Below are 17,348 nucleotides of genomic sequence, written 5' to 3'. Positions count from 1 at the left end.
GAAATTACAGACTAAATTGGACTAGTGCCCTTGGATATTTTCTAGATATGACTAATTAGTCTCACTTTGTTAGTGAAGTTAAATTAATAGTTTCAATGGAATATTTTCTACATACCACTGAAAAATCTCCTCTTTTCTGGTCACAAGACAAAATATTATTTCAAAGCAACCTTGTAGAATCTGATCTTGTTTTCTTTTCTCAAGTTTAATGTTTTCACCTAATCCTTAGATCTGCATAACAGACAGGCATTCTTTTGTGGGTTTATTTTTCTTCTGGTTTGCCCACATCACATTTCACAGTAGCAGCTCATTTTAATGAAAAGGAAACATAGATATTTGCCGAGACTAAGATATAATTTGCTGCAAAGATTTGGGAAGAGCGTTTGGATTCTAAAGGTCTTAACTTTGGATAAGGCAAAAGCAATTTAAGGGAGAAGATGGCGGCGCGACGGCAGCGCGCGGCCTCTCCGGTGATGAATATCTGTTATCTGTCAAGTAGGGGACCGTGCACAATTCTGATCTGATGGAGACAGACGTGAGTGCACAGCGCAACATCTGGAAAACTTCTGAAATGTCTGCTTTGCTACCGCTGCTACTGTGTGGTAACCAGAATCTCTGGAGCTGTAGGCCTCGAAATCCTCGGCTTTGCATGTTCAGCGGCCGGGGAGAGGTCGAAGGTGCTCGGCAGAGGATGGCGCTCGGGAGGCTGTATCGGAGAAGCTGCTCGGAAGCTCGGAGTTTTTGGATGGATGGACTCGGGGTCGGCTGCTTCCAAGATATCGGCAAGTTGACAGTGCCTGGAGGTTTATGGCAGGGAGTTTCTCCCTTTTGCCGCCGCTGTCGGGGACTCGGGAGTCAATCGACTCGGGGACTTTGAGACTTTTTTTTTTACTGTGCCTATGGACTGTTCTTCATCAAATTATGGTATTGCTTTGCACTGCTGTAACTATATGTTATAATTATGTTATAATATGTTATAAATATTTTATAATGAATAAAAGCATCAGCAATGATGCTGGAAAAACAAACAAACTATATGTTATAATTATGTGGTTTTGTTAGTGTTAGTCTTTGGTCTGTCTTGTTTTCTGTGATATCACGCCGGAGAAATATTGTATCATTCCTTCATGCATGTATGCATTTCTAAATGACAATAAAGAGGAATGAGTGTTCTCATAATCTTAAAAAAAATTAGAGATTTGAAAGAGAATATTCATTCCTTCCTGTCTTCCGCTCAAGATGGTGCCTGAGTAAAGCACTCCTTTGGTTGACAAGTTCTGGATAGATTATGAAACTATTTATTTCACTTCTTTTTCTGTGTTTTACGTTTGTTTTTCATCTTGAATGTGACTCTGGAACCGTTGGAGACTGCGATTTGCAGTTTGGAGGTCATTTGGGTGTTTCACCGCTCTGCAGTCTCCGAGGGGATTCCGGGAGGCAGGGGCTATGTTTGTGAAGCTGGTGGCAAGAAAGCTGCGAGCTGGTGTTCCACTCCATTTTGTTTTAATAAAGCAACGAGGGAGATTAAACATTGAGGTGACTGCGGAAGGTGAGTGCCAGCTGCCTGCCTTTTGATCATTGGTGGGATCGCTCTGCTACAGAGAAGGGAGACAGGGAGACTGTATTTTGATCACTGCAGGACTGCTCTGCTACTGGAGAGGGGAGACTGCCTTTTGATCGCTGTTGGGATCATTCTGCTATGGAGAAGGGAGACTGCCTTTTGATCACTGGGAGATTGCTCTGCTGCCGGAGAGGGGAGAGGCTGCCGCCGTGCCTAGAGAATGTTGCCCAGGTTTTCTGCATTTTGGATATGGTCTTGACTGTAGACTTTTCTTCAGTCTTGTGGTTTTTTGTATATATTCAGTGTTTTTCACCTGATCTATCTTGTTTTTTTTTGTGTATGTTGGGGGATTTGGGGGTCGATGTGTCTGTTCCGTCTTTGTTCGTGTTTTTGCAGGGAGTAGGGATTTTGGAGTTGGTGATTGTGCTGCTATTCTTTTGGTTTCGTGGCTATCTGTAGAAGAAGAATTTCAGAGTTGTATACTATGATAATAAATGGACCTTTGAGAATAGTGTAGGTTTCTTTAAGCTCCTATTTGTAGTTTTGATTGTGAATTGGCTTAAACTATATTATCATGTAATCTGCATTACTTATTTCATTTAATCACAAATTCCAAGTGTGAATCCAGAACATTTATTTGATTTCCTGTAACGTTTGTTATATTTGTGTGTGGATCATGCACTGGAAACAACAGGATGAAGACCTGCATCAAACTTGTGTAAGAGATCCTTAGTTGTTGGCAGGTTTGTTGGGGTTTTGGTTAAGAGGTCACTTCATATATTTAATTGTTAACACTTTAGAGCTTTGCAATTCTTCCTTGACTTTTGCGTATTATGCTAATTTCCTGACCGTACAGCTTGCCAAAGTCAAGGCATGCATATCAAAGATCTTAAATTTTCTAAAATCCTGGTGCTGGCTTCCACAATAACTGTTACAAAATGGGTTTTAAAATTCTTGCTATTTCAAGTTACTGATATTCGTTAATTATTATAGTGAAATCCATTAACTTCAATATTGTGCTGTATGGGAGGAAATAATCAGGATAGAGTTTTATCTGAATGTAAAGCATGACCTAGGTAAATGCATATTCTGGGAACAGGTCAAAATTGACACTAGAGATAAGACATAGATAACCAGTCTCAGCCGTATTAGATTTTCCCCTTGATCCTGTAAATATTAACCCTTCAATTGTTAATACCCTTGTAAATCCCATTTTATTTTACTACTTTATAATTCAGCATATTGAGGAAATGAATTTGAAGTAGATTATCAATCCAGCCAATTACTGGTATTAGCTTAATGTTTGTAACCCTAACAGGACATATTGCAAGGGGTTTGATCATGTCATGTGACATTTTTTTCCTCTAGCTGCTATTTTGGGATGTTTTGTAAATGCAAAGATCAATTGAGAAAAATTACAACAGAACTTGTAAAATAAAACATATATAATCTGTTTGCAGATTGCTTTTTTATGTTAATGCTGAGCTTTTTATTCCATTAAAGAATCTTCCACCGTTTACATAATTTAAGGTTCCCGTGCCCAGTGCTTTCTCCACCATATTTCCTTTATCACTTCTCATTACTCTTACCCTTTACCTCTTCCCCACCTATCAAACCAAATGCTCCCATTCATGCTAATGGTTATTCCAATTTTCCAGATATTCAGGAATGCATCCCTGAATGTTCAGTTTGGCTACACTCCAGAACTGGTTAAAGGATTTATGGACTTTAATAAAGTACTTCAATTTTACAATGTAGGTGTTTTGACTTTGATTTTTGTTGCTTATTTTTGCAGGTATTTTTATAAAATTGCTTTCTTTTTTATTTCTTGGGGGATTTGTTTTTCTCAACATTATAACTTCAATCTTTCCAAAAACCTTTCTACCAGGAACCTCCTTTGCCCCAAAATTGAACAATTATGATGCCCATAGCCTTGGATTTTCTATTGTAATGTACAACAGTTTAACAAGATATATGGCATGGAAACATGGTTCTGGTGAAACAAGGGTCCCAGTATTTCTAGTGAAAAACTGTCTGGGGCATGTTCCTTGGGAATAAGGGTTGGAGTGTGCTATCTGATTAATTCTTTTACAGTGTCCCCGTCTGTCTGGCCAGTTTGGCAGGCTATAAGATGGAAAAGCAACAATGGTGGAATGTCACAGTAGGGGACTTTTGGAGATGGTATTAAAGATTACAAGGTACAGGAAATGGCAATTAGGAGAGATGCAGAGGAGTGGTATGGATTGTATTGAATTATGGAAGGGATCATAATTAAATTGGACTGTGAATTTGGAGCAACGGAAAGGTATGGTTCTGCTTGGGGTGTAAGGTCAGTGTTTGGGTTGGTAGTGGTATGCACTTTTGATCCATGAGCAATGGTTTGAAAAAGCATTAGCTTGCTTGATGAAGGATCTCTTTCTCATTGATGGATTTGCAACGCTGTGAGGAAGTTTGTAATGCAAAGTTTTAAATATTTAGGTGATGTCAAGCAATCCCATTTCTCAAGAGGGGAATGGACACTTTTTTTGCAATTCTCAGTGAAAAGATTGCTGACCTATGTTCACCTATCTTGGGCAGTCAATGGAGCTTCCCTTGATATCTAAGTGAAAGTCATGCATTGGTTTGTGTTCATTGTGGGTTTGATTTGAACATGTCACCTACTAGTCCTTGATTGGTATAAGAAAAATGAGGCAGGCATAAGATTAGAAGGCATCCAAACTTGGAAATCAACACATCGGCAGGCTTTGGCAAACCTTTCTACCATTGACCTTCAGAAATAGGCTCTGCACTTTTCCTGGGAATCAGTTAATTAACGAAACTTGGCGCTAGCAGTGACGTCATATGGATGCATAAACTTTGACAGTTAAGGTCACCTGCCACTGCCTCATTACCGAATGGTTGAGAAGTAACCTGCAACTTCAGCCTTTGTCCTACCCTAAGTAATTTCCTTTTGGATTGGCCAATATGACTGACATCTTCTCTTGCCAGTTAAGTGATAATGCTAAGCTAGAGTAGTACTGCATTTTATCATTGGTGTTTCAGTAAATCTTCAAGTATCATACAGGTAGGTTATGTTAGTAATGTCCTTCAGTCTCTGAATTCCAAGAAAGGTCGAAGTGAGCGAAGCTATCAGTTATAATGAGCAAAGTAAAATTAAATTACTCCTATGAAGTCACAGTTCTACCTAACCTCAACAGTATTTTCATTAGTTCTGATAGTTTTTATTAATGTCTAAAGTAATGAATTCTATTGATCAATTGTTTATTAAATTATTTCCCACTACCGTAGAACTATTCTCTCATCCACAAAATATAGCAAAGGATCACATCATCAGATGATGGTGACCAACAAAACAAATAATGAAGGTGCATATTTACAGAAAAATCTAACATGCATTTTAAAATAGAAGGAATGCAATTTTGCATACCTGACTAAGCTGCATATGGTTTGAATTAACATTTTTTATACTTTGAATCATTTTTAATATATTGACCCTCTTGAAAGACTTTACACCACCCTGGTGGTACTCAAATTTCCCACACCAGTTCTCTCTAATTTGAACAGTTGCCAGAGCTGCTTAGATTTGAAATAATTAATGTAACAATCTTGCTGGCTTGTTGTTTGATGAAAATGTTGGGTAAGCCCAGCAAAGATGCATTGTGGGAGCAAGCGAGCAGGGCCAGTGGTGGCATTCTGTGCGGCAGGAAGTGCAAGGAGCCGTTGGATTGGGCGTTGTGGGAGCAAGGTTTGAGAAAGCAAGCAGGGCCAGTCAGGACGTTCTGCATGCCAGAGATTGCGGGGTAATTAGGCAGCAGGTGAGGGCCAATAAAAAGAAGTGGGTTTAAACGGAGCAGCAGTTGTGGATGCAGCCATTGTTGGAGTAAGCTAGTGTTAGAGTGGGGAGCTTGAGGTTTTGCAGCAGAGGCTGTAGCTAGATTTTTCTATTTCTCTTTCTTTCTTTCCTTCTGGTGTGTGTGTGTGTGTGTGTGTGTGTGTCTTTCCCTTTCTCTTATTGCATAGTTAGAGCAGTGGGAATGCTGTGCAGTGTAGTGGAATGCTCCTCTTGTAGGATGTGGGAAGGCAGGGAGACCTCCAGTGTTTCTGACATCTACATCTGCAAGGAATGTATCCAGCTGTACCTTCTTTCAGACCATGAGAGGGGACTGGAAATGGAGCTGGGTGAGCCCTGGATCATTGGAGAGTCTAAGGAGTCATCTGACACGCAATACAGGGAGGTAGATACACCCAAGGTACAGGATACGGGCAACTGGGAGACTTTCAGGAGGTGGAAAGCGGATAGGCAGTCAGTGCAGGGTATCCCAGCCAATAACAAGTGTACGGCTTTGGATACTGTTTGGGAATGACCTAGTAGAGGAAAGCCACAGCAGTTGTGTCTCTGGCACTGAGTCTGGCTCTGTGGCTTGGAAGGGGAGGAGGTGATGCGAGCTGTAGTGATAATGGATTCATCGGTTAAGAAAACGGACAGGAGGTTCTGTGCACAAGAATGAGATTCCCGAATCGTACGTTGCCTCCTAGGTGTCGGGGTCAGGGACGTTGCAGATCGAGTCCATTGCATTCTTAAGTGGGAGGGTGAGCAGCCAGAATTCATGGTCCATGTTGCTACCACAGCATACATAGGAAGGGTGACAAGGTCCTGTAAGGTGAGTTTATGGAATTAGATGCAAAGTAATAGGACAGGATATCAAGTGTTGTGATCTTGGGATTGCTCTCCATGCCATGTGCTAGTGAGGCCAGAAATGGGAAAATATTGTTTAGTACATGGTGAAGAGGTTAGTGCAGGAGAGAAGCTTTCAAATTTTGGATCATTGGGCCGCTTCCAAGGAAGATGGGATCCATACAGATGGGACAATTTGCACCTTGAGTGGGGGGGGGGTCTATATCCTTGCTGGGAATGTTTGTTAGTGCTGCTCTGGGGGTTTAAACTGGAGTTTCAGGGCTACAGGAGCCAGAGTGCCAGGACAGGTAGTGAGGTGGTTGTGGAGGAAGATGTTGTTTAACCTACATACAAAGACAGGAATCGAAAGGTTGAGCGCAGTGGCAATAATGTTCTGAGGTATGCCTGTTTCACTGAAAGGAGTATTGTAGGTATGGCGGATCAGCATGTGGAATTATGACATTGTAGCCATTAGTGCCACTTGATTGCTGGAGGGGCAGGACCGGCAGCTCAACGTTTTGGGGTTCTGTTGTAGACATGATAAAGTGGGAAGGATTAAAGGGGGGAGGGGTGGCATTGCTTTTTAGCGAAAATGTCACAGCAGTTCTCGGGCAGCACAGACTGGAGAGCTGGCCTACTGAGGCTTTATGGGTGGTACTGAGAGATAAGAAGGGGATAGCTATGGTAATGGTACTATATCGCAGACTATCCAATAATCGATGGGATTTGGATGATAACATGGTAAACTGGATCAGCAAATTTGTGGATGACACCAAGATTGGAGGCGTAGTGAACTCTCGAGAAAGGAGATCAAAGCTTTCAGCGGGATCTGGACCAGCTGGAAAAGCGGGTTGAAAATGGGAGATGGAATTTCATACTGACAAGTGTGTGGTGTTGCACTTTGGGAGGATGAGCCAGGGTAGCACCAACACAGTGAATGGTAGGGCATTGTAGGAGTGTAGTAGAACAAAAGGATCTGGGAATATGGATCTATAATTGCTTGCAAGTAGCATCACAGAGAACTTCTGGGTTTCGTAAATCAAAGTATAATGTCCAGTAGTTGGAATGTTATGTTGAAGTTGTATAAAACATTGGTGAGGCCTTGTTTGGAGCTTTCTGTGCAGTTTTGGTCACCTACCTACAGGAAAGATATCAATAAGTTTGAAAGAGTGCAGAGAAAGTTTACAAGGATGTTGCTGGGACTGGAGGATCTGAGTTAAAGGGAAAGTTTGAATAGGTTAGTACTTTGTTCCCTGGAGCGTAGGAGGCTGAGGGGAAATTTGATAGTGGTACAGTATAACACATTAGAAGAGGCTTTTTCTGCTGAGATGGTTGATACTAGATCTGGTGGTCACAGGTTAAGGGTGAAAGGTGAAATGTTTAAGGGGAACATGAGCGGGAACTTCACTCAGAGGGTGGTGCGAGTGTGGAACAAGCTGCTAGTGGAAGTGGTGGAAGCAGGCTTGATTTCAGCATTTGGGAGAAATTTGGTTTAATACATGGATGGGAGGGTTATGGAGAGCTATTGTCCAGGTGCAGACCAGTGAGACTTGGTGGAATAATAGTTCGGCAGAGACTATGTAGGCCAAAGGGCTTGTTTCTGACATTACATCGTCAGCAGGAATAGGAATTGTGACGAGCTTGGGTGCACATGGCGGAAGAACAGAGGGTGATCAACCAGAAAATGTCTTCTTTTACAGCTAGGCAACAGTGGCACTGAAATCAAAATAAGGCACTATTAGTCTCAAGTACAGAGCATGTCTAACCGGCCCGAGCCTCCCACACTATAGCAGAATAGAAGCTGTTGATGCTGATATTGGCAATCCTCCTGGCTCAGATTCCTGGGAAGTGCAGTGATCCTGAAAATGTTGATTTTTCACTGTGATTCAGAGATCTTGCATTCCTGTGGGCTACAGCACTCAGCTTACTGGAAAAGCTGCCTGATGGAGCATGGAGTTTTATTTGGCCATCTTTGTAGCCTCCATCTTCTCCTGGTCACTAACGTTTATATAACTCTATTCACATTTCTTTTAACTTCAAGGAACCATTTATCACCTGTTTCATCTCAGACAATGAAGTACACAGATTGCAAAGTAATATTACAAAGGAGACATCATCAAATGGTTAGTCCTGTCTTAACTCTACATTCTCCTTTCCTTCTAACTCTAAGTTTAAAAAATTATAAACAAAAGTACAATATTTTCCTAAACAACTGACAAATGATGGAGGATGTATTTAAGGTCTTGAATAAATACATTCCTGGGTCAGTTTGTATTTTTCCTTGCCTGTTGTGATTAAAATCTATAGAATGACTCAAGAAACACTTAAATACCAGTAGGATGACGGGATTTGATGTGGATGAGTTGTGATAGATAAGTAAATTATTTGGAGTCAGTTGCTCATTGAATAACATATCAATGTAGAGTTTATCTATTCTAGTTTCTGTTCCCAGGGTTTTATCAGTCTTTTAAAATTGAGAAGCTAGGGTGAAAAGTTCTGAGATTGCATGAAGTAGGAGATAAGAAGAGCTAAAGAACTGGTAATTGGATGACAGCGTTTGAGTTTAAAAGATTTGCAGATTATATGTTGGAAAAACTGAACAAGAAATTTGCTAGTTTTGATGTTTTGAATTGATGACTGGTGAAATCCTGACTTTTGACAAAACACAGATTGTTTTGAGGGCAAAAGGTTGATAGATTTTGTTTAATCAGCTGATTTGTAATAATTTAAGTTGGCAGTAAAGTGTTTGCATTATATATGAATTACATATCTTGTGTTTCTATGTGCCTGAGAAAACCTATTAATTTTGGATACAATTGAACAAAAAGCATTGAAAATATGATTATGCAGTGCATATTCCATGCTGAATAATAGCATGATGCTCAAAGGAATGGTAATGGTAAATATGACTGGAGAGGACAATTACATGTAATTGGAGCTGTGATTATGTAATTGGAGCTGTGATGTCCCAATGGTGGAATACCTTGTGCAATGTCACTGCCTACGTGAATGTGTTTAAGGGCCATGTGGTTATATGACTTCACAACGTTCTTAAATTTCCACTTTTGTGGGAAGTTGCCACAGCTGAAATAGGGAAGGTAGTACCAGGGTTCTATAATCCTAGGAGGACACTGCTTCCCTGTCATTTGGTCTCCAAGTTATCCATTATACCAGTGGTGTTTACTTACCTTGTATTGAAAAGCTGTTATAATTTCCTCTTTCTTGAGGTTATTCTTAGTTCCAATAACATGTTATCTACTTTTACCTTTGCTGTTTTACAGAAATGTACTAATAGTTTGCAATCTTTTGCCAAGTAGTGTGAGGACAATCTTTAGCTATGTTCAGATCTTTTTTTCAATCCATCTCTTTCTATTCCTATTTTTTTCATTTTTCCTCATTCCCCATCGCTAGAGATCTCTATTTTTCTTTCTCTACATCATATCTCACCCATTTGGTTCTTCTCTTTTATCCCCTGCATTAGTTTCCTGTGGATGCTCTCCTTGTTTCCAAGCGCCATCCATCCCAACCCTTCTCATTTCTCGTCCAATGTCTTTTCTCTGTCTTTTTCAGATTTTATTCCTGAAGCAATATCATTATTTGGAGTGGACTGGTTCACCCTAATGGCTTGGATACATCACAAAGATTCCTCTCTATCTTTCCACCAGGGAGCAGAAGCAAACTGTTGGGAATCAGTGTTTCTCCGGTAATCGAACTCTTAGCACCTGGAAGGAAGCAATGCCCTTGGATGATGAAGCTGTGCCTGAGCAGCAGACAGCAAATGCTCAACAGGAGAACTCTGAGCCCATGAGCGAGGAGATGCTTCGCAACGCCTATCACCTTTCCCGGTTACGGAGCTCCTCGGTAGAAATAAGGGAGAAAGGGTCAGAACGGCTGAAGGAGGAGCTGGCAAAGGCACAGAGGGTAAGTGGGTACTCTCTGGTAACAGACAGCGAAGATCCAAGCTTTGAGATGAGCAGCAGGAAGTAGTGGGTCGGGGTCAGGGAGTGGATGCTGAAGCTGTCTAAGAGTAGCATAAATTAAATGGATTTGTGAGCCGAGGTACTTTATATTGATGCAAAACCTTTGGAAATCCTATGTGCAATTATGCAAATTTATAGTGCTCCATTGAATTGGTGCCAAAGTCAACAGCAGTGCCACCAACGAGGCAACAGGATATTGTGAAGTAGAACATCGAGAACAGAGTAGCACTGGGCAGACCTTTCAGCTCATGATGTGCTGATCTTGATCCCAATTTGTCCTCCTCCAGTTTATCATCCATATCTCTCCATTCCTTTTATATTAGTATGTCTATCAAAAAGCCCCTTAAACTCTACCGAACTGTCTGATTCCACTGCTGCCCCTGGTAATCCATTCCAGGCAAATACCACTCTCTGTGTAAAAACAAATTTTCCCTTTAAACTTCCCCACTCTAACCTTAAAACTGCATCCTCTTGTGTCTTCTCGCAAACAAGAGAAAATCTGCCGATGCTGGAAAAAGCAGAATCTCCCAGTGGCCACCTATTTTAAACCCACCTCCCGTTCCCATTCCAACATGTCAGTCCATGGCTTCCTCCACGGTGCAATGAGGCCACAGTCAGTTGGAGGAGCAACGCCTTGTTCTGTCTGGTAGCCTCCAACCTGATGGTATGAACATCGATTTCTCGAAATGCTGGTAATACCCCTCTTTCATCATTCCCCAATCCACTTTTTCCTCTCTCACCTTATGTCCTTACTTGCCCATCACCTCACTCTGGTGCTCCTACCCCTTTTCTTTCTTCCATGGCCTTCTGTCCTCTCCTATCAGATTCCATGTTCTCCAGCCCTGTATCTCTCTCACCAATCAACTTCCCAGTTCTTTACTTCACCTCTTCCCCCACCCCCGGTTTCACCTATCACCTTGTGTTTCTCCCTCCCCTTCCCCCACCTTCTTACCCTTTCTCCTCATCTTCTTTTCTGCGGTCCTGCTGGTGGGTCTCTGCCGGAAACATTGACTGTACGCTTTTCCATAGATGAAAATGCTGAGTTCCTCCAATATTTTGTGTGTGTCCTCTTGTGTCTGATATTTTTACCCTGTGGTACGAATTCTGATGTCTACCGTACCCATGACTGTCATATAAAAACCTCTATCAGGCTTCCCTTCAGTCTCTCAACGCTTCAAGGAGAACAACCAAAGTATATCCAACCTGTTTTTGTAGGTAAACATCTTCTGCACCTTTTTCATAATCTCCACATCCTGTCTATAGAGGGATATTCATAACTGCATGCGATGCTCCAAGTAGGGTCTAATAACATTTTATATAGCTGCTGCATGACTTCCTTGCTCTTATACTCAGCAGCCTTGCACGTAAAGGCAAGCATTCAGTGCAGCTTGTTTACCACCTTATCCATTTGAGTAGCTCTTTCTAGTGAACCAGGGGCTTGGACCCCAGATCCTCAGATCCTTTTGAACCTTAATGCTTATAAGGGGACTGCCAATAAATGTACACTTCTTCCGTTTGACCTCCCAAAGTGTGGCATTTCACACTTTCTTGGATTAAAGTCCATCTGCCGCTTCTCTGCCCTTATCTGTAACTGAACTACACTCAGTGGCAGCTTCTAAGGTATACCTGTACCCCTGCTCGTTAATGCAAATATCTAAATCAGTCACACACGTGGCAGCAACTCGACGCATAAAAACATCCTGGCACGGCCAAGTTGTTCAAGATGTTCACTTGCTGTTCAGACCAAACATCAGAATGGGTAAGAAATGGGATCTAAGTGACTTTGACCATGGAATGATTGCTGGTGCCAGACGGGATGGTTTGAGTATCTCAAACTGCTGATTTGCTGGGTTTTTGCAGACAACAGTCTCTGGAGTTTACAGAGAATGATGCGAAAAACAAAAAACAGTGAATGGAAGTACTGTGGGTGAATACACCTTGTTAGTGAGAGTGGTCAGAGGAGAATAGCCAGACTGGTGAAAGCTGACAGGAAGGTGACAGTAACTCAAATAACCATGCAATACAACAGTGGTGTGCACAAGAATATCTCTGAATGCACAACATGTTGAACCATGAAGCGGATGGGCAACAGCAACCGAGGACCACACAGGAGGTACCTAATAAAGTGGCCACTGAGTGTATGTCCCACTATATTCTTCAATAGTCCTTTACACTGTCTACAACTCCTTCAATCTTGGTGTCAATTTGCTAATCCTTCCAGCTACATTTTCATCTAAATCACTGATGTATAGCACAAACAACAGAGGTCCCAGCACTGCTCTTTGCCAAATACTCTGGTCATAGACCCTCCAACCAGAGTAATATCCTTCAACCCTTGCTCTGTCTTCGGTGGGCAAGCCAGTTCCAAGTCCCAACTTGCAATTTACCCTGAATTCCATGCATTTTTATCTTCCAGGTTCAACCTACAATGGGGAACCATCCAAATCCATCTTTGCAGTTGACTTGTCAGTGATAGAATTTTGAGCTGCTCACATATTGATGTGACAAATCTTGAACAGGAGATAACTAGGAGGATTATCTGTGGTGCTTACCACCTTACCAAATCATGCATTATTTACACTGAATAGCATTTCAAGGTGGGAAGTGACTCTCTACAATGGTGCAGGAGAGAAGACCGTCTGTTAGCTTTAACTAACCATTGCAGTTTTTGATGCACAACCAGCATCAACAATAATTTTGCTTTTGGATGTCCATGTAGATGTGCAAATGAGTCCATCGGATTTGAAAATATCACCCAATAGCACAGCTGCAGACCACTAGTGAGGAATCTTTGAAAATGTCACTGTGATGAAGACAGTTAACCATTTGAATCAGAGAAATTTGTAGCACAGATGGAGGCCGTTCAGCCCATTTTGTCCATGCCCAACTTTACTCTAAACTTTATGATATTAGCATTTCTTCAGGGGAAGGAGTGATGATTTAAGGCTGCTGTAAATCTGTGGATAAATATGATTATTATAAAAAGTTAGCCTTTGAGCTAAAAAATGCCCTTTTACAAGAACTAACCTTTTGTAGTTATTTGTTTTTTTTGTGGGTCTCCATTAAAAGTAGAGTAATACATTGTGTATTATAATGTCTAATGGAATCTAATATAAGCTTGGATATGGGAAATCACCAGTAAAAATAGCTTTAACTGGTCCTTTTATTCTTTTGTCTCCCTGTTTGTCTCCATTCCTGTTCAGGTACTTAAGCGATGCTGGGTCATAGTTCACAGATGCCATTAAAGATGCCCAGTTATCAGAGTTAGTTCAGATACTGATTATTGTTGAGTATTTCACATTGCAGCTGCACCTGTTCCTATTCTCTCCTGCTGTCCACAAACATGGAAGCTTAACCAGAAAGTGTTCGCAGAAATTGCTCTAGTGCACGTACAATACAATAGCTAATTTCTCCATTACACTTGCCTCACGAGACAAAGGTGCTGCTTGTGTTGAAATTGATTACTCGAGTTGAACCCACAGATATTCCTTGTCTGTGCCACTTGGGAAGATTTTAGATGATGAATTCACATTGGAGCCATTGAGTAACTCAACCAGTGGTGGAGGGAAGTTTTATCACCCGTGTGACATGTCTTTATGGTGCTCTTTGTCCAGGAGCTGAAGCTGAAGGATGAAGAATGTGAGAAGCTGTCTAAAGTGCGGGAGCAGTTGGAGCAGGAGCTGGAAGAGCTGACAGCTAGTCTCTTTGAGGTACTGCTGGCAATATAGTCACTTTCCAATCAGGTGCTGCTTGAGGCCTATTTTCCCTGCTCAATTGATGTATGAGGTCCCCTTACTTTGTCTGTCCCATCAGAGGTGGCCAAGAGACTCTTTCCTTGGTCACTGATTCAGAAAATGAATGGCTCCACTAATGAAGATGGGGTTGATTTCAGTGTTGGCTGCTAAAATGGTAAACTACTTAACTAGAATAACCATTCACTATTACCATTCTTTCACTTCTCTTTTTCATGTAACCAGGAAGCACACAAGATGGTGAGAGAAGCAAACACTAAACAAGCTGCAGCTGAGAAGCAGCTTAAAGAAGCACAGGGGAAGGTAGGCAAACTTCATCTCTCACCCATAATTGCCTTGCGGATTGGCTTGTCCTGTAGGGAGCTTTAAAAAGATCGATACCGTGGATGGTTCATGATACACTTGCCTACTTTTAAGTTAATGGGCAGTTAGAAGCAAATGAGATTAGCATGTATCCAGGTCAGCATGGATGAATTGGGCTGAAGGGCTCGATTCTGTGCTGTATGACTCTATAGCTCTAAGCACGTGCTTCTTTGTTAATGTTGAGGCTGTGGGACATGTTCATCAGGCCAAAATATATCAATAGAAAGGAAAACTGAGCCAAAGTGATGATAGACAATAATGGTCAGTTCTTGTATTGGTAGAATGAAGGAGTGAATTACTTGAAGATGGAGAATTTAGTATCGAGTCTGGATATCTCCATTGTACTCATACAAATGAGGTGATGTTCCTTGAGCTTGAGAGCTGAGATTAAACTTTTCTTTCAGATAGGTGGTTATAAAATGAACCTGTGGCTGGCTGAAATAAAAATATTCATCCCTCACCATTGGTTTACTTCACCTTATTGTGCAACAAAAAAACCCACACAAACAAGCTATCACATGTTTTAGTAATTTTCTGTTATTTTGCCTGGGAGTGAAAAGTTGCTGTTTTTCCCAACTTAGATTGATGTGTTACTGGCAGAGGTGACTGCATTGAAGACACTGGTTATTACATCGACACCATCATCTCCCAATAGAGAGCTACATCCACAGCTCCAGAATCCCTCGAAAGCCGTCTTTAAAAAGGGCCATGGTCGCAACAAAAGCATGAGCAGTGCCATCGTCACAGCAGCCACACAGAATGCTCAGTTGCAGACAATAAATAAGGATAGTAGGGAGGTAAGTGTAAAAATATATTTGATATATTGTCAGTCTATTCCTTGTCTCTTATTTGTCTCTTCCTCTTGCTTGCCTATCAGTAAACCTGCTAGTCTTATTGTATGCCAGCTTGTTCCTCTGCCTATTTCTCTGTTTGCTGGCTAAATCTGTGTCTCCCTCTATACCTATCAAGTGAGTCAAAGTACATGTTCCTCAGAATGGTATTGTACTGTTGTATCAATATAGTCTTTGAGTTTGCGAGTGAGGCATTGTTGCAGGGCTGGAGCCAATTGAAAGGAACAAGTCTCACCAGGAATGAGTTTTATTTGAGCCAATAAAAGAAGGGAGGTGTGATCAGAACGGGAGCAGCTATTGTTGGAGTGTTAGAGTGGTTAGACTTCGGTTTAACAGGCTTTGGTGAGAACAGGTGGAGCTTAAATGTGCTGAGTTGTTATCATTTATTTTAGTTGTGGAACTTGGGTTTGGGAAATTGGAGTCAAAGGATTCAGAGAGAAGATACAGGTAAGCTTTTTTATTGTGTGTAAATTCTTAGTCTTTGGTTCAGTGTAGACAGGATGGTAAAGGCAGTGGAATGCTCCTCCTGTAAGTTGTGGGAATTCAGCGTATCTGACAGTCTCTCTAATGACCACATCTGCAGGAAGTGCACCCGACATCAGCTCCTGTCTGACAAGATCAAGGAGTTGGAGCTGGACGTACTCAGAGCCGGCCAGGGGGGTGAAAACCTTACAGATGAGACTTTTACTGAAGTGATCACACCCAGAGAGCAGGCATCAGATAATAGATGGGTGACCACCAGGAGAAGTAAGGGGAGTAAACAGTCAGTGCAGTGTTCCCATGTGGCCACTTCCCCCAGCAACAAGTATACCGCTCTGGATAATGCTGGGAGTGATGACCTGTCAGGCCACAGCAGAAGCAGCCAGGCAAGTGGCAGTGTGGCTGTCCAGGGTCGGGTGAATTCGGGCAGAGCAATTGTGATAGGAGACTCGATAATTAGGGGGACAAGCAAAGGCTGAGAAAGGGATGCTAAGTTGGTGCATTACCTCCTATGCTAGGGTTCAGGAGGTCTCGGAGAAGCTGCAGAATATTCTCAAAAGGGAGATGAGCAGCCAGAGACATTGGTGCCCTTGGCACTAATGACATAGGAAGAATGGGGAGAGAGCTGCTATGCAGAGAGTTATAGGGAGTCAGGAAAGGGGCTGAAGGGCAGGATCTCCAAAATAGTAGTCTCCGGATTCCTCCCGTTGCCACGTGCTCATCAGGGCAGGAATAGGATGATAGTATAGATGAATGGCTGAGGAACTGCTGCAGGTGGCTAGGTTTCAGACTCTTGGATCATTGAACCCTCTTCTGGGGCACGGCTGGCATGTACAAGAGGGTCGGATTGCACCTAAACTGGAGGGGAACCAGTATCCTGGCCGAGAGGTTCACTGGTGCTACTCAGGAGGGTTGAAATTAGTTTGACAGAGAGCCACAGCACCAGATCAGAAAGTGGAGAGAAAGGTAGCTATCAGGGCCAGTAACAGCAGGCAGAAGCAAAGTAATTGATAGTTTGAAATGTGTATATTAATGGAGTATTTTGGGTAAAGGTGATAAACGTAGAGCGTAGATCAGTACATGGAACTATGCTATTGTGGCCATAACAGAAACCTGTTTGAGACAGAGACATGAATGGGTGCTTAATGTTCCAGGGTTTTGATGTTTTAGAAAACGTTGACAGGGTGGTAAAAGAAAGGAGTGGGAGAGTTACAACTAATTGGGGACAATATCACTGCTGCACTCAGGAGGGACATAATAAATTGAATTGAATTGACTTTATTTCTTACATCCTTCACATGTGTGAGGATTAAAACTCTTTGTTACATCTCTGTCTGAATGTGCAATGTGCAAATTATAATAATTTGTAATAAATAGTATGTACAGTGAGATATACAACAGAACAGTCAATAGAGCTTAGGAATACAGCATGAATTAATCAGTCTGATGGCCTGGTAGAAGAAGTTGTCCAGGAGTCTGTTGGTCCTGGCTTTGATGCTGCGGTACCATTTCCCGGATGGTAGCAGATGGAACATTTTGTGGTTGGGGTGACTCTGGTCCTCAATGATCCTTCGGGCCCTTTCTACGCACCTGTCATTGTAAGTGTCCTGAATCATGGGAAGTTCACATCCAAAGATGCGCTGGCTATCCGCACCACTCTCTGCAGAGTCCTATGGTTGAGGGAAA

The 17,348-nt window shown here is 41.9% G+C and overlaps 1 protein-coding gene across 6 annotated transcripts in view; it reads left to right on the top strand.

Moving 5' to 3' along the window:
- Positions 1-17,348, top strand: part of LOC134353740 (guanine nucleotide exchange factor for Rab-3A-like) — a 61,606-nt gene that overhangs the window by 11,282 nt on the left and 32,976 nt on the right. For 3 of the 6 annotated variants that reach the window (XM_063062058.1, XM_063062054.1, XM_063062053.1), the window contains exons 2-5: positions 9,902-10,157; positions 13,831-13,926; positions 14,194-14,271; positions 14,913-15,128. In XM_063062058.1, the coding sequence (XP_062918128.1) occupies positions 9,972-10,157; positions 13,831-13,926; positions 14,194-14,271; positions 14,913-15,128 (576 nt within the window). In that variant the 5' untranslated portion in view covers positions 9,902-9,971. Of the gene's footprint in view, positions 1-8,277; positions 8,360-9,806; positions 10,158-13,830; positions 13,927-14,193; positions 14,272-14,912; positions 15,129-17,348 lie in introns of all 6 variants that reach the window. The other 3 variants (XM_063062056.1, XM_063062055.1, XM_063062057.1) reach the window with 2 other exon arrangements.

The sequence above is a fragment of the Mobula hypostoma genome, chromosome 11, assembly GCF_963921235.1.
Source record: "Mobula hypostoma chromosome 11, sMobHyp1.1, whole genome shotgun sequence".
NCBI classification, from domain to species: Eukaryota; Metazoa; Chordata; class Chondrichthyes; order Myliobatiformes; family Myliobatidae; genus Mobula; species Mobula hypostoma.
Note: the sequence above shows the minus strand (reverse complement) of the source record. Positions and strands in the feature narration are given on the sequence as shown.